This window comes from Hemicordylus capensis, chromosome 1, assembly GCF_027244095.1.
Source record: "Hemicordylus capensis ecotype Gifberg chromosome 1, rHemCap1.1.pri, whole genome shotgun sequence".
Lineage (NCBI taxonomy): Eukaryota > Metazoa > Chordata > Lepidosauria > Squamata > Cordylidae > Hemicordylus > Hemicordylus capensis.
The window spans coordinates 134,078,136-134,105,078 of NC_069657.1; the positions used below are offsets into that span (position 1 = coordinate 134,078,136).

Sequence of the window (26,943 nt, forward strand, 5' to 3'; positions counted from 1 at the left end):
TGCAGCATCAACACCACCCAACTCGTGATCTCAGCTTATGAAAAATATGTGTTCCTTCATTTTTAATGCAGTTTTCATTAAAACTTGCTCATCCTGTTTCAGAAGGGCCGGGCCTTTTAATTACATACTCAAAGAGCCTAGCGCATTTAGCAATGGCTGTTTGTGACTTTACCATGGCAATGCATGTTCATGCTCAAAAGGAAAAGCACATCATCAAATACCACCAGCAGGTCAAGCGTAGCATGGGAAAAAATTGAGAAGCTCATTTCACAGCCCAGTTAAAACAAATTATTTAGTACCATCTTACACTGACATATGGAGAAAGTTCTGTGTGTTCATTGCATGTGACAATATAGACTAGGATTTGTCAGGGGTTGGTTGTGTGTGTGTATGTGTGTTTTGCCAGGTATATGGTCTGTAGAAGGCAGTTTGTTGCCACATTTCCCACACTTCTTAAATGTTCTTTTAGTGTCCATTAAGAAGAAATGATTCTCTATGCTCAGCTGAGCGTTTGGATAAATACGAAAGGAACATATATATTTTCTCTTTCTCTCAGACTGTGAATAGCTCTGAAGCTAGAAAACTCTGTTCTGAGCGGGATAGACTCAGCATATACAAACACCATGCCACTTTCTACTTCCCACCTATTCCTCCCTTGATACCCCAAATTCTCAGTACACAGAAGGATGAAAGAATAAAGCAGGTTCTGTTTCAAGTTTTTGGTTGATTAACCAGACATTCTTGTTCTGTTATGTTGGAACATTAATAGTGGTTCAAAAGTACTTTCTACATATAGTCATATTATTGTGCATGGGACAGTAGTAAAGGTAGTAAAAGTGTGCTCAGAAATAATAGTAACAAAACTCTATTTATAAAGTAAATATAATTTACTTTTATCTATGAAAGCACTACTTTGCATTTTATAGAACATTCGGTGGGGATGGTCCTGCAAAAGTAAAACTGTTCTTTCATAGCCATCTGCAAATAGTTCTGAAAGACTTCTAGTGGTCCTCAGACACATACAGGAGCAAACCTCAAGCATGCTGCATGACCTCATGTTAGATTAATTACCTCTGAACATCACAGAGCTGCTCTTTCACTCAGTGCTAAGATGACCTGACATTGCCTAAGAAAACTACCTGGTACACAGCACCAGCAGCTTATATTCCATATGTATGTATTTCCACTGTGTATGGGGAAGCAAACTGTTAGAAAAGTTTCCATCACTGCCTCCCCACTGCAATTATTTATCAGTTAAGTATGTATATCTTACAGTCTGTTTATTCTTAAAAATACTGATAGAAAATTAGAAATATCTAGATATATACAGGTTATTTTTAAAAGTATTACATAAATACGGTCATTTTAAAAACACTACTTAAACTACTTGATATGGCTTTTAAACAACACAATTTGAAGAGGTTATTTTTATGGAGAGAAAAATGAAGTGATGGAAAAGCACATTAAATATTCTATAGAAAGGTGAGATGTTAAAAGAGTGAGTGAGAGTGAGAGTGAGAGAGCAATGCAGTTTCCAGAACAACCAATTCACCCAAAGGTTAGATGAGACTTGAATTTGTGCTCACTGGAATTGCTCTTAACAACATTACAACTGGCATAATGGGGCTCTCTTCTCATATTAGATAGATTTTGAGGTCATGCACATGGCCAAATGAGTGGGTGGGGTGGATGGCCGCTGCCTGCCTCCCCACCCCTTCCTGCACATGAGCAATTTTGCTCTCTTGGCTCTGTTGCTCGGCCAACACATGATTGGTGCTGCAGGAAACGGCAGAGCAGGGAGCTGGAGGAAGAAGTCCTTCGGCATCCCTCAATGTGGGATTGAGGGATCCTCTGTCTACCGGGCGCTCTTGCTGCCCAACTCTCTCTGTGTGTGTGAGCTGCCTCCAGCCGCCCCCCCCACACACACCACCCCGAACCTGGGGTAAATGCTCAGGCTTGGGGCTGAGGCAGCACTGGGACTGGGCTCGATCCCGGTGTACATGAGTAGCCAAGCCCAGGCTGGACTGCCCAAGCCGGGGCTTGGCTGCCCATGTGAACAGCCCCTTTTTAGTAATGTAGATTATTGTATCATTTTTCTCCTAAACATGAAATTGCTGTGGTCTTGTTTTTGTCTTTATCTCTTTTAAATAATAGCTTAACCAACTTGATGTAATGGCAAAATATGGTTTGTCATTAAACAGGAGGTTAAGGAGGGAATCAGATTATGCATGGGGTGGGGAGGAGGCAGCATGTAATCCCAAGGCTTGTACATATAACGCCAAACCACACTATGGCATTATGTCTGAACAAATCTATGAGATTTATACTTCAGTCTTAATTCTGTTTAGTGGAAGGCATCAACAAGATTTACATTGAAATCAGTGATTATTTTAAATAAAATCTACTGGTTAATTACTAGTAAATTTATTCAGAGCAGATATACCAGTTTCTAGTCACCTAATGGTGCAGTGGGGAAATGACTTGACTAGCAAGTCAGAGGTTGCCGGTTCGAATCCCCGCTGGTATGTATCCCAGACTACGGGAAACACCTATATCAGGCAGCAGCGATATAGGAAGGTGCTGAAAGGCATCATCTCATCCTGCGCAGGAGACGGCAATGGTAAACCCCTCCTGTATTCTACCAAAGAAAACCACAGGGCTCTGTGGGCGCTAGGAGTCAACACCAACCTGGCGGCATACTTTATCTTTATACCAGTTTCTAAGAAATTTTAAAAATTGTTTCAACATAGTGCATAACTCTTTGTTTTATTCCATTGTAATTCTACTGAAATACATGGAATTATTTTCAGGAGCAACAAAAATCTAGAGTGTGGTTCTGACATATTTATGCAAAGGGCTGATTCACACTTTATGTAGCACTTTATATTTCCTGTTCACCATGGGTCTCCCTATGTACACCTTTAACATTTAAGGAGAAGGTCCACATCTATAGTCATATAGCAAACACACGCTGGGAAGCTGTGGGTCAACATGGATCCCTGGCATGTGTCCATAACATGTCCCTGTGCAACTGAATATACATAACTTTCCCTGCAACATCACAGGGAGGAGACATGTGAAGGATATGAACACGTAACTCCAAAGTCCAATGAAAAGAAAACACACACCACTATTAAATAAGCTATGCTAAAAATGACCCTGCAGAGTGAGCTATGTGCCATTTTAGCCTCAAGAAACTTTGCAGTGTAATGATGAACAATTTATTTAGTGTTTTATACCTGAGAAAACTAACCCCGTGTACTTTTACAAGGATCACTTTAGGGATATATGTTGTTTCTTTATTAAGCAAATATAGAAGATCATTGATTTAACTATGATTTAACTAACAAATGCAGCAATTGCTATGATTTCTAGAATTCCTTCAAGCCCATATGTAACAAACAATACAGCATTAATAATGACATCTGCTCTCATGACATAAGTTTGCCACACCAAAAAGTAGACAGCTAGTATTATGCTGCCAGCAGTGATCACAAGACTGATCCCCAAGGGAGCTTCTTCTTCTGTCAGGTTCCCTTTAGTACCTAGTGGAAAGAAAAAGATTACATAAGCATTTGCCCAACAATAGCTACCAATGTGATAGTACAGAAGAATACAAACCCAAAATGGAAACAGTGATTTAAAAGTGTATTACTCAGTTAAAGAACAATCTATTAAGAGTGCAAAACTAAATATTGTAATAGTTGTAGTCAGAATGTTCCCAGTCCCTTACTACATTCCATCTCACCTTTCACAAGAGCTTGTCAAAGGTTACTGTAATATTTTCTCATCATGACAGTTTTGAATCTATTAAAATATTACTGTAACCGATGACAAGCAAGTAAGTGAGAGGGAACATTCTGACTCATATGGCTCTAGACTTTTTAGATCCTTTACATCTAGCTAGCAGAACAATCCCATGGATTGCACAAATACAACTCCCAAATTTATCCTGACTCTGCTTAGAGTGGAGTGGTGTAATTCTGTTTTTGGTTCAGCAACTGGAAGTATTTTAAAAAACCATATAAGCACAGTGGCTAGAGTGGTAAATCCTACTACGGAGAAGTTATTATTGATGGAAACCATCAGGCAACTCAAGCTTTCATTGTGCTGCAACATGGCAGATGGTGTGAGGCAGTTTTGTAGTGGTGTGCCCGAACCGGTCCGGCGGCCATTCCAAAGAATGGCCGAACTGCCGGACCGGTCCGGCCCTGCCTGGTCCGGGTCCGGGTGGGGGGTATGCCCTTAAGGGCGGGAGGGCTTGCTTAGCCCTCCCGCCTCCTTGCCCCCGCCAGCGCCCGTATTTCCTAGTATAGGGGCGCTGGAAACCAGCCCCCCCCCCGCCGCCGCCACGGCGAAAGAACTCCCCATGCCAGCCCTCCCTCCCTCCCAGCTAGCTGGCCGCCCGCCCGCCCTCCCGCCCGCTCGCTCACCGTTCACCGGATAGAAAACGAGAGGAGCTCTGGCACAGAGCTCCTCTCGTTTAGAAGGCCTCCCGCAGAATGGTGTTTTGCGCGCGCGCGCCGCAAAGCACGCCGTTCGCCGGAGGCCCGGTCTACCCGCCGGGAAAGGGCCGGGTAGACCGGGCCTCCGATCGCTGGGTAGACCGGGCCTCTGATCGCTGGGTAGACCGGGCCTCCGATCGCCGGAGGCTCGGTCTACCCAGCGATCGGAGGCCCGGTCTACCCGGCCCTTTCCTGGCGGGTAGACCGGGCCTCCGGCGATCGGAGGCCCGGTCTACCCGCCGGGAAAGGGCCGGGTAGACCGGGCCTCCGATCGCTGGGTAGACCGGGCCTCCGGCGATCGGAGGCCCGGTCTACCCAGCGATCGGAGGCCCAGTCTACCCGGCCCTTTCCCGGCGGGTAGACCGGGCCTCCGGCGAATGGCGTGCTTTGTGGCGCGCGCATGCGCGCGCGCGCGCAAAACACCATTCTGCGGGAGGCCTTCTAAACGAGAGGAGCTCTGTGCTGGAGCTCCTCTCGTTTTCTATCCGGTGAACGGTGAGCGAGCGGGCGGGAGGGCAGCCAGCTAGCTGGGAGGGAGGGAGGGCTGGCATGGGGAGTTCTTTCGCCGCCGCCGCGGCGGGGGGGCGGCTGGTTTCCAGCGCCCCTATACTAGGAAATACGGGCGCTGGCGGGGGCAAGGAGGCGGGAGGGCTAAGCAAGCCCTCCCCGCCCTAAAAACAAGGCCCCCCCTTCGGTGCCGGTCCGGACTTCTCCGGACCGTCCACATCACTACAGTTTTGTGCAGAGCTGAATAGCTTTACCTCCAAAAGCAACAAGAAATCACTTTGCTATGGCTCCTGTCCTGCCCAGTGTCAGGATGGAATGATGGTAGCCTTATTCTGCCCATGAAGCCAGGTCCAAGTGCCAGGAAAGGGGGCAGAGGATTTAGTTAAAATATTTATACCTGCCCCTTCAGTGCACTACTGCTCGGGGCAGCTCACATTAATAAAACAGAAACAATGCATTGTTTCAAAAACTTTGAACGTGCTTGCAGAGACCAGCAAGTGTCCAGAGATAGCTAGCCTAAGTGTGTGTTCTTGACGTGCTTGTGGACCTCCGGGAAGATGAAGAAAACGACTATGAACTTTTCAAAACCAGGATGAGAAGCAGATATGCACTGACCCCTGGATTCAGTCTCCAAGCCTTCTGAATCTTATGAAAACAACCCAAAGAAACCTATGCACAAATGGCCTGTAAACTAGATAAACAGCTGAACCTTTGGGTGAAAGAAGAGCAGGGAAGGCCATGGAGGGACCTAATGAACTTGATCACTTCCTGGAACTCATACCACTAAGACGAAGGGAGGCAGCACTGGATTGGGACACAAGGACGGCTGAGGAGTCTACTACCGCAGCAGATGCCATCTCCTTAAGGAGGGGAAGCCTCTACAACCTATCCACAACAATGCCTGCACTCACCCACCAGTCTTGCAGCTGAGTTGCAAGGGTGCGATAAGCAATGAAACCCCTTGCATAACCCCGCATGCCCCAGCTTCATTCTGGTCACCTCCAAACCCTCTGCCCAGGGGCCTGCCTGTTATGCTTGTGGAGAGATAGGACACTTGAAACGAGATTGCCCACAAGCAGCTGCAGCAGCGCCCTCTAAACCTTGCCAAGTCAACATGATTATGTACCATAAGGATCCCGCACCTATGGCAGCAACTGAAATCTCCACTGTGGGCAGGGATGGGTCAAGGCCAAGCAGTGCTGGCAGTGTGAGAGAGACCAGGCAACACCTAGGCCTTAGAGACACAGCAGCAGTGGCAGAGGAGATGACCTGGTAACCTCCACCAACAGGGTGGAGGAGGAGCAAGAGGAATCGCACAGATGCAAGCTACACCTGTCACAGATGGTGGTGCGAGTGGGGAACCTTTTAACTTTAACTAAAAGCTAAAAAGTATTGCTTCCTTGTCCTTCACCCTTATTATAAACTTTCAGTTCTATGGTTTATGCGGTATAGGATCATACTCTGGATATAAAGGTGCAGCCTATAACAATATGGAACAAACTCTTGGCATAAGTATATTTACATATATAAGTATATCTACAGCAGACAACTCTAACAGTGCAATCTTGTTCATGCTTATTCAGAAGTAAGTCCTACTGTGCTCAAGATGGTGCTTATTCCAGATGAGTCTGCACAGCACTGTAATTTTAAGAGTATAATAAAAGTATAATATGAGCCATTTCTCAGTTACCTTGCTCTGTGTGCACTGAAAAAATAGAATTTAAACTATAGTATGTAACTTTATTGTATGGATAGTAAAGCAACATACACTGGAGCCTGACTATAAATATCCCTACACTCCATAATGGAAGCAGATACATGATTGCTATGATTTTTACAATGTTTTGTCACAGACTTTAAAAGAGCGCTATGAAAGCTGAGAAGTCGGGAGGGACTCCATTTTTCATTGTATCTCCCCTTTCTCACACCACTGTGCATGTATGGAACACAAGAATACCTAGCTTCCACATTCCAATAGACTTTACCATCATTTAATCTGCCAATTTAATCTGCCAATAAAAAGCCTTATTTTAACTAAAACACAGAGCTCATCTTAATTTGTGCATATAGATCAATCTGGTATTTAAATATTAAGTGTTTAAATGCCATGTAAAATAACTGGCTAGCTGTTGAAGCAGCATGTCTTGACACATTTCTTTACTAAGAAATTGTTTAGCTATGATCCTAATGCACACTATTCAACTTACCAAAGTATAGCCTGAGTGCTTCCAGAATGGCCATAACCAACAACAATATGAGATCAAGAGCCAAGAAATTATCTGGATACGTGAAAAGCTGACCTGCCAAGGAGCAATATGAATGAAGATAAAAGATAGATTACATAAGAGTCACGATACTTAGCAGAAAACTCTTTCAGTTTTGTTTTTGATATAACTTACTTTTGTAAATAATCATAAGCAGGGTTGCCAAGAAATAAAAGATATAATACACTCCATTTAAATAGAAAATAATCTGTAAGGGAATAGATGACAGCTGGTAATTTCTGTTAAGGAAATTGTTTTATAAATTATTGGATCATGATCTACCAATAATATACCTTAATATGGCATTGGTATATTATACACACTATCTAGGAATGCTAACAATAACATTCAATTTATCTAGAGGAAACATGGTACTAGGGGCCATAGCTAAAACACACCTTCCAGGGTTAATGTCAACTGCTTTAAAGTTATATAATCCATAGAAGATAATATAGAGCAAGAGCTGTATATTGCAATTAGAATTCAAGAACACAGAAATTGAGACTAAAAATTGGCCTGAATAAGAATGTCAAAGTGACCATATATCTCAGGGAACCAGCAGCCGCCTATTGTGCTTCGATTGAATGAAACCTCCATATTCCTGCATGTAATTCAAGACCCAAATTAGTACATAACCTTTGGTTTCAAGGGATGCTCCTAGGATGATTCTAGAGGTCCAGTCAATTTAGCAGTTCTATTGGCACACAGCTGTTCCAAAGTTAAGTTTGAAAATGCTCCTAACGCTTTCCAAAAAGTTAAGATTTTTCCAGAAGCACGGTTTTGCTTATGAATACATGTAACGTTCCCAGCCCTGCTATCTGACAGCCTTCTAACTGAAGATACTAGGGAGTGAACCAATAACCTTCTGCACACAAAGCATAGCTCACTAAGCAATGGTTTTCCCCTACGAAGCTACTTACATTGGGCTATCTAGCCCAGGGCTGGCCTGGGGGCGCTGAGAGGGCAGTGGAATGTATATGGAGGGGGCGCACTGGGCTTTGAGCAGGATGGGAACTGAAGGGTGGGTGTATTCCCTGCTGCCGAGTGCAGCGGGGCGCATGGGCACCCCGCGGGTGGGGTGCACCGAGAATATGCCCTGTTGCCCTGTGGGCCAGTCCGAGCCTGCTAGTACTTTCTAGTCTGACTGGCAGCAGCAATTCAAGGTTTCAGACAAATCTTACCCAGTCATGCTGTCTTGGATTTTAAACAGAGATTGGACTAGAAAATTCATGCATGCAAAGCAGATACTCTGAGCTACAGACCCTCCTAGGGACTGCGATATAGCTTAGACACAGTATTTCTAGTTGAACCTGTTAGTACAGAGGAGCTTGTTAAAGTAAAATGTGTTTAAAAGATCCTCTATAAAATTATTTATTCAAGACAAAGGCTTTGTTTTAGCTGGATTACTTGGAAACTGTATACAAGTTAAAAGAGAACAAGTTGAAAGAATAAAGCTTTCAGAATCTATCAAAGAGGAGCAATGTTCTGAGAGGTGGCTTTATAAAGATCTTGGATGATGTGATGTAGGCATTTTCAAGTGATGGAAGTGTTTATGGGATTCTTTGCCTCCCTTGAAACAATATACACCAACAACATTGGCATTACCAGTCAGCGGGTGCTCTTGCACATGTGGAAGCCCACCCCGGCAGTGTTGCATATGAGTGCAGTTGCGCAACTTAAAACAGTGCGCCTGCACTTGCAGTGCTGCAGAAGTGTGGGCACACTGTTTTAAGAAGTTGCACTCTGGGCCACCATCTCTTCATTTCTGATAGCCACCAAAATGAAGATAACTGAAAATACCCAGGACTGAATTTTGGTTCCTTCAAATTTGTAATGTCTGTACCTCCATGAGCCCAACATTCCATGCAGGTGGCAGTTAAAAAACAAACCTTAATCTGGTTAAGGTTAGACTTACAACCACATCCTGCCTCCAAAGGGGTGAGGGGCCTATTAGGATGATCCACCCGAGAAGGTTATTGGATCCAATAGGATTCCAAGCTTTGGAAGCATTTAGTGTTGTCTCTGCCGGTGATCCTGGTGGAGAACTAGAACAGCAAACTCACCAGGGCAGTGATTACTCCTAGGCGTCTTCTCAGACCCACTTCAAAATGGGCCCCTTGGTATATGGAAGAACTACAGCGGCTGAAGTGGCAAGGCAGATGACTAGAGCACAAGTGGAGAAAGCACTTGACTCGAATCTGACAGATTACAACATAGACTGCATTTGAAAATCTATGCGCAGGCAATAAGTGCAGCAAAGAAGTGATTATTTTCTCTCAGTTTTGCATCTGCAAGCTTACATCCAGCAGACTTGTTCAGGGTTGTGAGAGGGCTATTATGTGCCCCTCCTCCCTTGAGTCAGAAGTTGGAACCATCAATTACCACTGTGATGATTTTAAGGAGTTATTTGGAGATAAAATCTCTCGTATTTGGGCTTAGACTCCACAATTACGGCAGTGTCTGATTAGGAGGTGTCCACTAACTCCTTATGTGGTTAGGCTGGATCATTTTCAGTTTCTGACTCCTGAGGATGTGGACAAGCTGCTTGGAACAGTGTGGACCAACACCTGTTCTCTTGACACTTGTCCGACATGGCTTATACTATCTGGCAGGGGGGTTGTTGTAGAAGGCCTGGTAGATATTATAAATGCTTCTTTGAGGGTGGGTGGGATGCCTCCTTGCCTTAAGGAAGCAATCACTAGAACTCTTCTGGAAAAGCCTGCATTAGATCCCATAAAGTTAAGCAACTATAGGCTTTTCTCCAACCTTCCATGGTTGGGAAAGGTAACTGAGAGGGTGGTGGCCTCCCAGCTCCAGACAGTCTTGGTGGAAACTGATTATCTAGACCCATTTCAAACTGGCTTTCAGGTGGGCTAAACGGTGGAGACTGCTTTGGCCAGCCTGATGGATAACCTCCAATTAAGAATTGACAGAGGGAGTGTGACTCTGTTTGTCCTTTTGGATCACTAGGCAGCTTTTGACATTACCAACTATACGATCCTTTTGGAGCATCTGAGGGGGTTGAGGGTGGAGGCACTGCTTTGCAGTGGCTCTACTCCTACCTCTCAGGCAGATTCCAGATGGTGTCCCTTGGAGACTGTTGCTTTTCAAAATCTAAACTTTTTATATGGTGTCCAGGGCTCCATGTTGTCTCTGATGTTTTTTAACATTTACATGAAACTGCTGGGAGAGATAATCAGATTTGGTACTGGGTTTTATCACTATGCTCATGACACCCAAATCTATTTCTCCATGTCATCATAATCGGGAGAAGGCATAGCCTCCCTAAATGCCTGCCTGGAGGTGGTTATGGGCTGGATGAGGGATAACAAACTGGGACTTAATCCAAATAAGACAGATGTATTTACTGTGAGGGGTTGGAACTCAGGAGATGATTTTGATCTGCCGGTTCTGGATGGGGTCACACTTCTCCAGAAGGAACAAGTACACAGTCTGGGCGTGCTTCTGGATCTGAATCTCTCCCTTGTGTCCAAGGTTAAGGTGATATCTAGAGTGCTTTTTATCAGTTTCAGCTGATATGCCAGCTGTGTTCATTTTTGAGATAAATAACCTCAGAACAGTGGTACATGTGCTGGTAACCTCCAGACTTGACTACTACAATGCACTCTATGTGGGGCTGCCTTTGTACATAGTCTGGAAACTGCAGTTGGTACAGAATGTGGCAGCCAGGTTGGTCTCTGGGTCATCTCGGAGATACCATATTACTGCTATCCTAACAGAGCTACACTAGCTCCCAAAAAGTTTCCAGGCAAAATAAAAGGTGATGGTTATAACCTATAAAGCCCTAAACAGCATAGGCCCTGGGTATTTAAGAGAAGATCTTCTTCACTATGAGCTCCACTGCCCATTGAGATCATCTGGAGAGGTACATCTGCAGTTGCCACCAGCTCATCTGGTGGCTATGCAGGGACGGGCCATCTCTTTTTCTGCCCTGAGACTCTGGAATGCACTCCCTGCTGAAATAAGAGCCTCCCCATCTCTGACAACTTTTAAAAAGTCTCTAAAACATATTTTTTCACCCAAGCTTTTTAACTGGACTGTGGTTTTAAATTGTTTTAAGGTTTTCATTTTTAATCTGTTTTATGTTGTTGTAAACCACCCAGAGATGGCTGTTTGAGGAGGTCTACAAATCTGAGAAGTAAGTAAGTAAGTAAGTAAGTAAGTAAGTAAGTAAATAAATAAATAAATAAATAAATAAAGCATTTCATGAAGAGTCAAAAACAGAATCCTGGCAGAATGGAACTAATTATTGGAAACTATTTCTGGGTTCTAGGTGGGGCAAATGGGTAGCATGTAAGGTCTGGATTTACAAGATCTCCTAAATAAAAATCCCTGCTGAATCAGAAAGCTCACCATCTGGATGGGATCCGTTGTAGCCATAAGGAATGGGTTCTGTGCCTGCGCACGGACCTTGCGGGCTGATTAACTAGCTCCTCTTGACGCTCCGCCCACCTGCACGTGTCGTGCTGTTGATATTGGCGGTTGGGGTGTCTCTCCCTCAGTTTCTTGCAGACCGCTACCAGATGATCCACAAATAACTTCAACATCTCACTGGACTGCAGCGGGGATGGCATGGGAGGGTCTTATGGCTACAACGGATCCCATCCAGATCATAAGTTACAGGTAAGCAACCTGTTTATCTGGATGAGAGTCCGTTGTACCCATAAGGAATGGGTGATTAGCAAGCTACCTCTCAAGGAGGCGGGTGCAGTCGACCCTAACTCATGCCAACACCCTCTTAAGTACAGATCTCCCAAAATCTGCCTCCTTCGCCATTCGCAAATCAATCGCATAGTGTTTGATGAATGGCTGCTGAGAAGACCGCGTGGCCGCCATGCATATATCCGACATCCTGATGCCCGATAAATGGGCCGCAGATGCTGCATAGGCTCTCGTTGAGTGCGCCCGAACCGTTCTGGGAGGCACAACGTCCTGACACTTATATGCCTGGTAAATAAGCTCAACTATCCAGTGGGCCATGCGTTGCCACGATATCGCCCGTCCCTTACATTTGCCTCTGTAAGAGACAAACAGCTTCCTACTCTTCTGAAAGCTGCGGGTCCTGTCCAGATAATGCAGCAGGGCTCTACGAACATCCAACGAGTGCAGAGCTTTTTCCAAATCCGTAGACGCACCCTGGAAAAACGCCGGTAGAATTATCTCCTGATTTAGATGAAACTCTGGCACCACCTTTGTAAGAAAGCAAGGATCGAGCCTTAATACCACCTTGTGTGGGTAGAACTGCGTGTATGGCTTGTCAACGCGAAGCGCCGTCAGCTCACCCACACGCTTTGCAGACGTGATCACCACCAGGAAAACTGTCTTCAGTGTGAGAATACGTAAGGGCACAACAGCTAGTGGTTCAAAGGGATGTTCTGTCAACGCAGACAACACCGACAGACTCCACTGTTCCATGGGCTTCCGGACTGGAGGGTACACATTGTTGAGGCCCTTCAAGAAACGTTTGGACTCTGGTTGGGAGAACACCGTCTTTCCATCCCAGCCCCTATGCCGTGCTGAAATCGCCGCTAAATGCAACCTAATGGATACATTAGCCAGTCCTGCCATCTTCAATGAAGTCAGATATAATAAAACCTCCTTCGGAGTGGCCCGCATAGGCCGGACACCCCTTCCCGTCATGTAGGCTCTATAATGCTTCCACTTGCAAGCATAATTATGACGTGTCGTCGCCCTTCTACTATTTAGCAAAATGGTCTTTAGAACTTGACTCTCCATGCTGTCATTCTCAGGGCATGCACCCCGGGATGCAAGACCCGTCCCTGATCTCTCTGAACGAGGTCCGGCACTCCTGGAAACTTGTGGTAAGCGCCCCGACTCAGTTGCATTAGAGGCGCGAACCAAGGCTGGCGCGGCCACCACGGGGTCAGCACAATGCAGTCTGCTCTGTCCCGTATAATCTGTGCCAACGCCCGGCCCACTAGGGGCAAGGGAGGGAAGAGATAAAGCAGACCCACACTCTAGCTGTGCTGAAACGCATCCCCCAGGGACCCCCGTCCTATGCCCACACGTGAGCAGTAACTGGCACACTTTGCGTTGGCAGAGGTCGCAAACAAGTCGATCGAGGGAACCCCCCACCTCTCGAATACTGTTCGAAGGTACTTGGGGTTCATTTCCCACTCGTGTTTCTGTCCGTAATCGGTGACTCTGCTGAGGCTGTCCGCCAAGCAATTCTCCGTCCCCTTTATGTGGATCGCCATCAAATAAATGGACTGGCTCACACACCAGTTCCACACCTTCTGGGCGAGGAGACATAGGGTTTGGGAGACTGTTCCCCCCTGGTGGTTGATATACGCAATTGCCGTGGTATTGTCCAATTGAGCTTGTACATTTGTCCCCTTGAGCAAGGGCGCGAACGCCCTCAGGGCCTGGTACACCGCCAGCAGTTCCAAGTAGTTGATGTGTTGCCGTTTCTGCGGCTGCGTCCAAGTCCCCTGGACGCGATGGCCCCCGCAATGCGCCCCCCAGCCAACTAGGGATGCATCCATTGTCACCACGCGGGACATGGTCAGAGGTGCAAACTCTACGCCCTGCGTTAGGTTGTTCTCCTCCAGCCACCAACTCAAACTTCTGATGAAGTACTGTGGTATGGTCAGTCGCATCCTTTGACTGTCCACGTTGGGGTGGAAGCTGCATAGGTACCACTGCTGCAAGGTCCGCATGTTCAGTCTCGCGTAACGCACCGTGGTGGTGCAGGAGGCCATCAAGCCCATCAGCCTCTGCACACTCACTGCAGGCTGACGTGGAGAGACCACAAACTGCTGAATAAGGGACCTTATCTGTAGAATGCGCTCGCGTGGCAGATACGCACGCTGCTCTGTGAAGTCCAACACTGCTCCAATGAAATTTATGCGCTGTACTGGAGCAAGATTCGACTTCTTCCAGTTGATGTTGATCCCTAAGTTTTCTAGGGGTGTGCACAGAACTGTGGAGCTGCGGTCCGGCACTGGGGTGGGGGGTTCCATTAAGGGCGGGGGGGGGCTTTACTTACCCCTCCCACGCTTTCCACCTTTGGCGCCGTAGTTATTGTAAAAATCAGGCGGCAGGATCTCTCCTTGCCGCCCGCTTCAATTGATGATGGCTCCTCCTCTTGTAAACAATCAGGCGGCAGGACACCTCCCTGCCTCCCCCTTGAAGCCCCCTTCAATGCCGCCCCCTTCCCCCCCTCAATGCCACTCTTTAGAAACGGGCGGGCGACAGAGAGATTTCCTCCTGCCCCCTTCCCTGCCAGCAGGCTGCAAAAGTCTGTAAAAAGTCTTTTGCGCGCGCACGCGCAAAAGGCTTCTTAAAGACATTTTCAGCCCGCACGCACAAAAGGCTTCTTAAAGACTTTTGCAGCCCGGCAGGGAAGGGGGCGGGAGGAAATCTCTCTGTCGCCCGCCCGTTTCTAAAGAGCGGCGTTGAGGGGGGAAAAGGGGGCGGCATTGAAGGGGGCTTCAAGGGGGCGGCAGGGAGGTATCCTGCCGCCCAATTGTTTACAAGAGGAGGAGCGCGCGCAAAAGACTTCTTACAGACTTTTGCAGCCTGCTGGCAGGGAAGGGGGCGGGAGGAAATCTCTCTGTCGCCCGTCCGTTTCTAAAGAGCGGCATTGAGGGGGGGAAGGGGGCGGCATTGAAGGGGGCTTCAAGGGGGCAGCAGGGAGGTATCCTGCTGCCCGATTGTTTACAAGAGGAGGAGCCATCATCAATTGAAGCGGGCGGCAAGGAGAGATCCTGCCACCCGATTTTTACAATAACTACGGCGCCAAAGGTGGAAAGCGCGGGAGGGGTAAGTAAAGCCCCCCCCCTTAATGGAACCCCCCACCCTACCCTTTCGAACCCCAAACCGCCCATGTCCGGACCGGTCTGGAGGCCAGTAGAATGGCCTCCGAACCGGTCCGTGCACATCCCTAAAGTTTTCCAGCAGGCGAACAACTCTTGGATCTGCTGGAGCAGAGGTTCCCTGCTGTGACTCACCAGGAGCCAGTCGTCCAAGTACGGATACAGCATCAACCCCTGCGTTCTCAGGTAGGACACCACCACTGCCATCACCTTGGAGAAGACCCTTGGCGCCGTCGAAAGCCCAAATGGGAGAACCATATACTGATATATCTGGTCCCCCACCGTGAATCTGAGATATTTGCAGTGGTCGTCCTGAATGTCTACATGAAAATAGGCATCCTTCAGGTCTAAGCCCAAGTCCCCTGGACCAAAGAATGGCAGAATATATTGTAGAGTCAGCATCCTGAATTTCCTGGCCACTATATAGTGGTTCAGATCCTATAGCTCCATAATCGCCCGGATCCCGCCGTCCTTCTTTGGAATTTGAAAGTACCGGGAATAATACCCGTAAAGTCTGTTATCCCACTGCACTGGCACAATCACATGTTTTTCTAACAACACCTTGACCTCCTCCTGCAATATAACTGTGGCCGGTGTGAATTTCAGTCCCGAAAACGGAGGCCTGGTCTCGAACTCTATCGCATATCCTGTTTGAACTATTCTCAAGACCCACTTGTCCGATGTTATATTGTGCCATGCTTGGGCATGGCTTGCCAGCTTGATGGAATGTCCGGCAACTACAGGATCGATGGTGGTGATCCTGGATAGTGGGGCTGATGACAGAGCCGCCAGGGCATCCGGCGAGGTGTGCTGCCGAGCGTGCAGTAGGAGAACATTCCCGTCAAAAGCCTTGCTTGAGAGTGTCCTTTGCCTGCTTAGGTGCATTGCCCTTTGACTTCTGATTGTATCCCCTCGACCGTTTGTAGGGTCAGTATTGCTTTTTAAACTCTCTTCTTTCCTGGTACCTACTGCCGCATTGACGGTAGTAAGTGCGGTTCTTAGCAGTTGTGCCCGTCGCACCCGTAGATGACATGAAGGTGCAGGCCGTAAACTTAGACTTCTTCAAAGTCTCTATAGAAGTGTCAGTCTCCTCGTGGAAGAGCCCCTTCCCATCAAACGCCAGCGATTCCACTCATATCCTGCTGGAGAGAGGTGGCACGCAGCCAAGCATGGCGACGCATAGTAACAGCCGTCGCCATCGTGCGGGACTCAGTCTCTGCCAAGTGTTTAAAAGCACTCAGTTGCTGCCGCGTGACAGCAGTAATTCTTTCATAGGTCTTTTGGAATTTCCACTGAAATTCCTCAGGCGACATTGACGCCGAATCCTCCAACAAAGCATCCCATAAGATGTGGTTGTACCTGGCCATACACGTGGCGTAGTTAGCTATGCGAATGGCAAGGCTTGCAGTGCTATAGACCACAGTTTCTCAACCACCGGTCCCTGGAACGCTACTGGTCCGCAAAGGGTTGAGTGCCAGTCCCTGGCTGGGAGTCAACCCCCCCCCCCCCCGCAACTGCAATCAAGGCACTCACTCCCTCGGTTTTGCACATGGCACAGAAGAGGAAGAAGAGTATCATGGAGGCGCAGAAAGGGAGTGCAGGTAGACCTTCCTTGGGGGAGGGGGAGCAAGCACGAGTACCAAGGAGGGCTGAGGGAGGCAGCATGGTGCGGGGGAGAGGCAAGATACCATTTTGTGCATTCATGCAAAAGGGTAATTGGATGAATGGCACGGGAATGAAGTGATCCTACCATTGACCCATCGACCCTTTGAACCATTGAACCTGGAGCACACACCAGCCTCCTGCTAATGGAGAAAAGAGACACCTCTTTAAAAGTGGTGATGATTCTCTTGATTGAAAGGGGGGAGCAACTGGCCCTATCCAGCCCCAGCACAAAATCCTTCGGGGGGTGGGTGTTCCTGGTACCCAATTTATGTATCTTTTTAGAGTGTGAGCCCTTTAGGAAAGTTCACTTTCGAACTATTGACTCTTCCAACTTTTGACTCTTCACACTTTTGAACCTTTGAACTTTGAGCACAAATATATAGTACTCAATGTATATCACTATATATTGTGAAGTGTGTGTATGTGTGTATTCAGTGAAATGTATTTCTAGGCAGCATACCAGACCAAGCCCGGTGATCATGACCAAGCAGCATTGACACAAATGAGAGATGACTAAATTAATTTCAGTGGGTGGTCCTGACTAACGTGGTCTGGATCCGGCCCTGCAACTACACAACTCCACCTCCATCAAGACAGGGTTAAACTGTAGACTTTGGGCTCTACTGACAACTTGCCCAGCTCTCCTCTCCTCACCTCCTTTTTGCTTTGCTTGACATCCAGCCTGATGAAGAGTTTTGGGGAATTCAAAAGCTTGCTTGTGTGTTGTTTTCATTGGCCCCATGTAGCTTTTGAATTTTTCTAATGGCCCAACATCCCTTGTCCATTGAGTAATCACAAGCACCCCCACCCCACACATACTGAAGACATACTGGAGACATATTTGTTCACCCAGGCTTTTAGATTCATTAGTTCTCAAACTTGGGTCCCCAGATGTTGGTGGACTTCAACTCCCATAATCCTCAGCCATAATGGCCAAATGCCATTGTGGTTGAGGGTTATGGGAGTTTAAGTCCACCATCTGGGGCCCCAAGGTTGAAAACCCCTAATATTCCATGTTTGCAAAAGATTCCAAATTTAATGATTTTAATGCTTATATTATTTTAATTGTAAACTGCCCAGAGATAAAAGTTCTGCTGGTCTGGGAAACTGTGCATGAAGAATGTAGCAGTCATTGAAACTCTGCACAAAGAATTTAGCGGTCCTTGACTCCAAAAAGGTTGAGAAACACTGCTTATAGACTTTCCGTCCCAACACGTCCATCTTCCGGCCCTCCTTATCCACCAGTGTTGTGTGGCGATGTCCACCCTTGGACGTCGAGGCGCAATCAATAACCAGCGAATTAGGCACAGGATGATGAAGCAAGTACTCATTGTCCTTCTCTGTTACTCTATATAAATTCTCCAGTCGCTTAGACGTTGGCGTCGCTACACTCATGGTCTCCCAAGCCGTCTTAGCCGCCCTACTTATAGCAGGGATCATTGTCAGCGAGACCGGGTGCGAAGCCTTCGATCGCTTCATCATATTATAAACCGGATCTACGTCCTCTGCATCTGGGGACTTCAATTCCATTCGCAGTGCCTCTGCTATATCCCGTATCAGGGTGTGGTACGCCTTCAGTTCCTCCGTAGGCAAGGTGGAAAGTCTGGGGGGTACATCAGATGGCGGGTCCGACCTGCGACTCCTATCATCGTCCCCTGAGCTGTCATCAGAATCATCCCCTGTATCACCTTCATCTGGCGAGGATGGTGGTGAAGGAGGCGGCGTTGACTTCCGCTTCCTCTTTCCACTCGGTTTCTCCTGCATTTGCTGGGCCTCAGACGGCCGAGTGAGGACCGGTTGCCTGATAGGAGCCTGCTGATGCACATCTGGCAGCGGAGGCTGAGCTGGCAATTGCAGGTGCGCAACTGGCTTCGGTGGCTGTAGCACCTCAGGTGGAGGAAGCTCCAGCTGCTCAACTGGAAGCTGCGGGTGCTGCTTTCGCAGTAACAAATCAGAAGAAGCCGGCTGCACAGGTGGGTACAATGCAGGCGGAGGTGGCTGCAGTGGCAGCAGATTCAGAGACAGCGTCACAGGCTGCAATGACCTCCAGCGTAGGTACTCCGCATAGTCGTCCAGCAAAGTGTGGTGAAAACCACAATGATGTGTGGGTTGCACCGAAGTCTGGGGCATCCCCAGCTGTGGAGGCTGCCCCGCCGATGGAGCAGGTACACACAACTGGGCCCCCTGTTGTCCAATAGATGGTGTCCGGGGCAAATGGGCTTGGTCCTCATCATCCTGGTCCACATCCAGTCCAGCACTCAAGAACTCACGAAAAGTGGATCCAGAAGGAGTGCTCGATGTCGAGTCCAACAAATCTTGCAGCGGCATGTAACTTGTGCGGCCCCCCACATCAGCAGCCGGTGTCCGTGACGTCGAAGGAGACTGCACAGGAGTAGCAGCTGGCGAGAGCAGACGGAGAACCCGTCCCACCGCAGTAGAAACAAGCTGCACCGCCGTCGATGTCGATAGGAGATTCGCTGCATTCCACACCGACGTCGATGTTGATGGGATCTGCGGTGCTGATGCCTCCGCTAGCTCAGTCGATGCCAAGAACTGCCTCGATGCCGAAGTCGATGCAGTCCTCGATGTTGAAGGTTGGGCTGGAGAAGACGTCGATGCAGACATCACGCTCGACACCAAGCCAGGTTCCGTGGTCAGGCCAGCGGCCGCTGCCGAACCAGTAGGCAAATCAATAGGCCGGGAGTCACGTTGTCTTGGCACTTCTGGGGCAGACTCGTCCAAGTCCCCCTCAAAAGTTTGCACCGCAGTTGGCAACGGGGTCCGCCACGACTCAGGAGCGGCTGACGACGAAGTCCCGCCATCATCCAATGCCTGCCAAGCACGATGCTTGTGCTTCTTCCCTGACACGTCCTTGGGTCGCTTAAAGAGTTCCTCTGGCTGCTTCGCACTGCCAGCCTTCGCGGTTTTACACTGCCCTTTTGCAGGTCCGCGAGCGCTCGATGTTGAGGGTTCCAGCGATCCCCGAGGGCATGGTGTAGGCGGGCGAAGCGCCTCATCATAAAGTGCAGCCCGAAGGCGTAACGCCCTGTTCTGACGCGTCTGCTTAGAAAAAGCGCAACATATCTTGCACGCCGAGGTATTGTGTTCCTCACCAAGGCAGAGCAAACACGCTTCATGATGATCCGTAGACGGAAGCTTCGCCCTGCACTTCACACATCTTTTAAAAGTCGTTTTCGGTTCCATCGTAACAGACGTCCGTTAGGCATAAACAATCCAAAGTCCGTTCCTGGTCAAATCCGTTTAAGCCACACTATCTTTCACCAAGTCCAGTCCAGTAGCACTTATAGAAAAATCCGAAAAACCAGTCCTAATTTCCAAAATAAGTTTCTTCGAGGAGCTTCAGCTATGAGGTACAGTCGCTTAGGCGGTCGAAAAGAAACTGAGGGAGAGACGCCCCAACCGCCAATATCAATGGCACGACACGTGCAGGTGGGCGGGGCGTCAAGAGGAGCTAGTTAATCAGCCCGCGAGGTCCGTGTGCAGGCGCAGAACCCACTCCTTATGGGTACAACGGAGTCTCATTCAGATTTCTAAGCTTTTTCAAAGAGTTGCTGTGAAGATAAAAAATGAAATGAAAACTGTAAAGCATTTTATAGACTGAAATATGCTATAGAACTTAAATACAACAATAGTCTGCTAGTATCTGTTTATTTTCTCCAGTTACATATATACCAAAATAGCCACTTGCTGAGAAGTCAGTCTGCCAAAAAAGAAGCATGCTTAAATACTTCCTTTGCATTTGTTTGATAGTCCTTGTTTGGTCTGATACCATTTTAACTGAAGAAATACACACTCACACACACTTTCTTGCTGGGATATGTGAATTGCTGAAAATATTATGCTTGCTGTTGGACACAATGCTCATAACCACCACCCCATACATGAATACACTGCCAAATCTTTTCTTGGCAAAAATAAAGTCAAAGGAGCAATGCCCATTTAGGTCAGCAAAGGGTTTTGTATGTTAATATCTCCCCCCATGTAAATTTTTAATTTGCTTATGTGTTATTTAAGGGACAATGCCCCTCCATTTAGAGATAAAAAGACCAGCAGGTAATAGGTAAATTCTGGTTTGCAGACTGGATGTCAGTTTCACTGAACTGGATATTCACATTCTCCAATTTAAAGGAATGAAGAATAAAAATAAATAAAAGATCGTAGAAGAAATATTTGAAGCCTAAATCAGGAATGTTTTCTGGGAACTTCTTGCAAGTTACATCATTCATGCCTCATGGCTGCAAGGTTTATATCTTTCATAGGAATAATTCTACTCACTCCATTTCTTAGCTTTGCAGGATGCACACTAGTCCCAAAATTTATATACCACATGCTCTATTTTTCTTAATTCCTCCTCTTAAATAATTTAAAAACTAAAACTTACCTGAAGATTATGATATAAAGCAGCAGTCATTTTCAAATGTTCTTCCTTCAAGGAATAGTTCCATGTCAACTTGTCTGCCACAGAACCCCAGTGCACTGATTTGAGGGCATGTTGATAGCACAGTCCATTCATGCTAGGCTCGTGTGAATTGAGAGTATTAGGGGTGTGCACGAAGCTGGTTTGTGTGGCAGTTCAAATTCAGACCAGTCTGTGGTCTGCGAACTGGTTTGTTCCAGTTTGTCTGAATTATGGACAGGTTTGGCACTGCGTGGGGGGGGGAGCACCTTTAAAAGTGAGTAAGCAGGTCCTTACCTGTATGACCGCCGCTCCAGGCAGCTTCCTATTGTGGCAGCGCTCCCCCCAGCAGCATCTGGCCTCCACACATGTATAGAGGCCAGGTGAGTGCTGCTGCCACATGCGGTCTGCTGGGTGGAGAACCGCCACCACAGGAAGCTGCCTGGAGCAGCGGCCATGAAGTTACTAATTTTGAAAGGTGTTGCTTGCCACCCCTTCCCTCCTGATGGCGCCCTTGAATCGCCAAACTGGTTGGAACAAACCGGTTTGCAGACCAGAAGAGTGGTCCGAATTCAGGCCACCACATGAACCTGGCTTCGTGCACACCCCTAGAAAGCATGCCCTAAAATATATCCAACACTCCCGTGTAGCTCCACATTGCAGGTGAAGATTGGTAGTGGTGAGCAAATTGTCTTTCAGGGAAACTAATCCACTATTACTTCTCATCTTCTTCTCATTGAGGAACCCTTTACTCCAGGGTTCCCTAGAAAAGCGTTTCAAAATGACTCGTATAAAAAATCCAAATGATCTGGCCAGGTGGATGTAAGAAAAAGGATACAACGGATGATGTTCTTCCTGTCCACAAGGTGGGGGGGAAACCACAGAACAATTACACGTTTTTTGATCAAAGATTCAAAACATGGACAGCTGGATGCATGTTACTGAGCAGAACTCCTTTTTTGTTTTAGCTTATTTGGGAAGGCAGCATTTCCCTAAAGCAATGGTTTTAAGCTGTGATAACAGCCAACTGAGAGTATGCATAGCCCGCCTTAAACAAAATTGTAAAACAATGCTGGAAAACCACACCTCTTATATTTCATACTACCCACCCCCTGCACAGATAATACTAGTCTCCACAAACCATTTAAGACATTCTCGTGCATTTTGTTTTCCAGTTTAAGTGGTTTAAGGAGCCTAAAGACCTAAAAACACTGATCAGACTGACTGGTAAGTTTTAATGCATGAAGAAATGGTGAATAAGAATTCAGAATTAGATTTGATGAGATATATTAATCACTGGCATATATGTTTAGGCTTACATAAATCTCTTCATGTGTAGCAGAATTACACAGAGCAGTTCTCTATCCCCCTCTAGTGAATAAACTGTTTCAAGGTTTCCAAGCCTGCTAATTATTTCCACAGAGATCTGACTTGGTTTTTCAGGCATCCTGTATATGTTTTCAGATGCTGTCCAAGTTTCATTTTCTTGTGAAAATAACTCAGAGGGGGACATGTAACATGCAGAGGTGTGTTTTTTTCATGTAACTAAGATAACTGTAAGGTGAATCCGTAGAACATTCACCAGAGACACAAAAGACACTTCAAGGTACACAGGTTAAAATTCAATATAGTGTGAATATAGTGAGCCAGCGTGGTGTAGTGGTTAGAGTGCTGGAATAGGACCGGGGAAACCCGAGTTCAAATCCCCATTCAGCCACGAAACTAGCTGGGTGACTCTGGGCCAGTCACTTCTCTCTCAGCCTAACCTACTTCACAGGGTTGTTGTGAAAGAGAAATTCAAGAATGTAGTACACTGCTCTGGGCTTCTTGGAGGAAGAGTGGGATATAAATGTAATAATAATAATAACAATAACAACAACAACTTCAGGTTAAACAACTGAATGAAAGGACATCCCTTCTTGCTGAAATGTCTTCTCTCTCATTGTCCACCAACTGACTCATAAGTCACGGAGTGATTATGATTACTACTGTGGAAGACAACAGAGAAATTTTGAGAGGTACCTTATGTGTGATTTTTTTAAAAAAAATCTTCATATTTCAGAAAATGCCACAAAACAGATTTGGTCATGGTATTATTGTTGAATAATAATAGTAACTATCAGCTGATTCACCTAGCTAGCTACCTTATCTTGTTTATAAAACTACATCTTTGACAACCAGAGTCCAGAGATTGAGATTTGGAAAAGATCTCAGATTCTCTTGTCTTCCCTAATCAGGTAAGAATGTGGAGAGGGCAGATAGGCTGGATTTTTATTTTCTTTTAAAGGTTTTACAACAACACCCATCCTTCTCTAAAACTCCCTATTTGGCTCTTGAGAAATGTATATGAGCTAAGCTGCTGCTCTCAAGCCTTGTCCCCATGAACCTCTTCCAACACCACAGGAGAAGAAATGGGCACAGTGACCCTTCGCACCTCTGTTGCTACTACCTCCTTTTTCTGGGGATAGAAACATATGTAAGGTCCACTCTAGTATTTTTTCCCATATCCTCTTGGCACCAGCAAACACCAAAGGGAAAAAGTATAAGCCTGACAAAGCAGTACACTAGGAAATAGATATTTGCCTACACATCTTTCTTGGTGTGAGAACCACCTGCATCTCTCCATCCTACATGTCTAGTAGTATGTCTAGGACAGTGCATGGTCATAGACAGACTCCCCATAATAACGGTAATGCCTAGGATATTTGCTGAAGTATTTCGGTTAATCTCTAGGCATCTAAACATGAACACATAGTAAAGCTGCCAGAGGAGAGCTGCAAAAGGGACAAATGGTAACCATGGCGATATCACCCTGTCCAGTGTTTGTGTCCCCATCACAGCAACAGCCTTGGACTTGTGGCCATTCTGATGGCTCTGAAGTGAAAAATGTGGCCAAAGCAATGCCACAATCAAGCTTGTGGAGAGGCATTTCCCACATCCATTTTTTTTAATCAGTTCAAAATAGCTACTTATTCATTATTTTTTAATTCTACCTTTAGGAACACAGGAAGTTGTCTTACACCAAGTCAGACCATTGGTCCATCTAGCTCAGTATTGTTTACACTGACTGGCAGCAGCTCTCCAAGGTTCAAGAGTCTTTCTCAGCCCGACCTGGAACCTGAGTGTAGAGCAGATGTTCTACTACTGAACTATGTCCCCATCTCTGATTTTCTTCACAGAGCTCAGAGTGACATGCATAAGCCCTCCATTTTATCCTCACAACCACCCTGTACAGTAGGTTACACTGACAGAATAACAATCACCTGGTGATCCTAGGGGATTGAGCAGAATCCTTGGTCTCCCAGGTCCAAGTCTAGCACTCTATCCACTGCAAAAATTTGATGGGATGCTCCAGTGATTCTGTGTCCCTCCAAGACAATTACTAACACCAGTTAAAATAAGTGATCTATTTTGCATTTGTTTCCATATGCAACAGTAAAAAGAAGCCATCTTACCAAATAAACTAGTTATTTAAAAGGCTGCAACAATCTAGGCACACTTATAAAATCCCTACATAGCAATAGCAATAGCACTTACATTTATATACCGCTCTATAGCCGGAGCTCTCTAAGCGGTTTACAATGATTTAGCATATTGCCCCCAACATTCTGGGTACTCATTTTACCGACCTCGGAAGGATGGAAGGCTGAGTCAACCTTGAGCCCCTGGTCAGGATTGAACTTGTAACCTTCTGGTTACAGGGTGGCAGTTTTACCACTGCGCCACCAGGGCCTCTACATGGTTTTTGTCTGTATGGAATTCAGTCATGTGACGTACCTCAGCTCCCTGCAGTCTGATGACAGCACTAGACCCCAGACATAGGTTACAAATCTCAGTGAGAGCTAGGTTCAGTATTATCCTCTAGATAGAAAATATGCTTAGAAACTGGCATGCTGCAAGCCTGTGTGGAAGGATAACTGAAGGACCATGTTTGTAGTTTGGAGGTGCTCACTGAGGCTCTGTCACTAGATGCTCGAGTGGCCTCTGTGGCTCGGAGCACCATATATCAGTTTTAGCTGATATGTCAACTGTGACCTTACCTGGACAGAGATCGCTTGGCCACAGTTACACAAGCTCTGGTAACCTCTTGCTTGGATTGCCGTAATGCATTTTATATGGGGCTGCCTTTGAAAACACTTCAGCCCCTGCTAACTGGGCAAAGAGGCACCTTTTAACGTGGTGATTCTCTTTATTTAGCAGGGGGAGAGTAACTGGCCCTATCCACTCCCAGCACAGTACTTCCAGTGACTGTTGCTGGGGTCTATCTTATGTTTCTTTTTAGATTGTGAGCCCTTTGGGGACAGGGATCCATCTTATTTATTTGTTTGTTATTTCTTGGTGTAAGCTGCCCTGAGCCATTTTTGGAAGGGCCAGATAGAAATCGAATTATTATAATAATATTATTATTAAAACGGTTCAGAAACTGCAGGTGGTACAAAATTGGGCTGCACAATTATTAACTGGGACTGGACGTTTTGAGCATTCTATGCCAGTGCTTTGTCAGCTGAACTGGCTACCAGTACATTTCTGGGCCCAATTCAAAGTTCTGGTTTTAGCCTTTAAAGCCTTGGGACCAGGTTACCTGAGAGAGAGCATTGCCCCATATGTCCCTACCTGAACCTTAAGATCTTCTTTGGAGACCTTGCTCTGGGTGCCCCTGCCAAATAAGGTGAGGCAGGTGGCTACTAGGGAGAGGGCCTTTTCAGTGGTTGAACCCTGTTTATGGAATAGCCTCCCCAAGTGAGGTTCACCTGAATTCATCACTTTGTTCTTTTAGACACCAGATAAACAAAGTAAGACCTTTTTGTTCACTTAGGTCTTTTAAATTTTGATTTTTAATTATGATTTTTAACTGATTATTAAAGAGTTTTAAAATTGCTTTGTATTCTATCTAGGTTTTCCCCCCTTTCCTCCGTTTGATCTGTTATGATTTAATGTGCTGTGTGTTTTATTTCATGTTTTAATGTTGTGCTGTGAGCAGTCCAGAGAACAATTTGTTATGGGGTGGCTAACAAATAAGTTGATAATAAATATAAATAATAATCAAAATAATAAAATAAATAATAGTTATTAAGGACTGAATTTCAATTTCATTTTTTTGATACAGAGGAACACATTCCAGGACGTGAGGGTGTCATTCCCTCCCTCCGCCAGGGACCGACTGAAGTGATACGGCCCAAAATGCAGGTTTAGCACTTCCGTGAGAAGAGGCTTCACACAACGCCTTGTGGTGGGCCCTGACTGGGGAGTGAGTGAGCGCTACTGGGCGGAATGCAGCCAAAAGCAACAGGGCTCGGCGAGGGAAGCGCATGTCGCTTTCCTGTCGTCATGGCAACTCATCACCACAGGAGGGCAGGCCCAGCCACAGGGGGCGACAACGTAGGAGGCTGGTAACCAGGCTACCCAGCCGCGCACATGATTTCGGAAGCCTCTTCTCTAGCCGCCCTGGCGTAAGTGTGAATTTGCGCTAATTAACAACCCTTCAGCTCACCTCGCCTAACAGCCGCCATATTTTCATTTCGCCCTCAGCCTCCGCCCGGCCTCATGCCTCCGACATCCCAGCATGCCGCGCGCGGTGTCACGGCAGATTGCCGTTGACTGGCCTTCGCGCGGGTGGGAGATTGCGAGGCCGACTTCGCATGGCGCTCCCTCGGAGCCGCTCGGCCCCAATCGGACAGCTCCGAGAGGTCTGGATTGCGAGGGGCGGGACTGAACCTTCGTCTCTT

At 46.7% G+C, this 26,943-nt stretch overlaps 1 protein-coding gene across 5 annotated transcripts; it reads right to left on the reverse strand.

Moving 5' to 3' along the window:
- Nucleotides 1-704: 704 nt before the first annotated feature.
- Nucleotides 705-26,845, reverse strand: TMEM80 (transmembrane protein 80). 5 transcript variants are annotated; one of them, XM_053286393.1, is made up of 5 exons: nt 26,709-26,830; nt 22,056-22,072; nt 7,412-7,505; nt 7,220-7,312; nt 705-3,545 (listed from the first exon to the last, which is right to left on the reverse strand). In XM_053286393.1, exons 1-5 carry the CDS (start codon nt 26,725-26,727, stop codon nt 3,340-3,342), a joined length of 429 nt encoding a protein of 142 aa, XP_053142368.1. In that variant the 5' UTR covers nt 26,728-26,830; the 3' UTR covers nt 705-3,339. The 5 variants fall into 5 exon arrangements, with proteins under 5 accessions (XP_053142368.1, XP_053142369.1, XP_053142366.1 ...); XM_053286394.1 differs by lacking the exon at nt 22,056-22,072 and having other exon boundaries at nt 7,412-7,484; nt 26,709-26,845; XM_053286391.1 differs by lacking the exons at nt 22,056-22,072; nt 26,709-26,830 and adding an exon at nt 21,203-22,049 and having other exon boundaries at nt 7,412-7,484.
- Nucleotides 26,846-26,943: the final 98 nt, after the last annotated feature.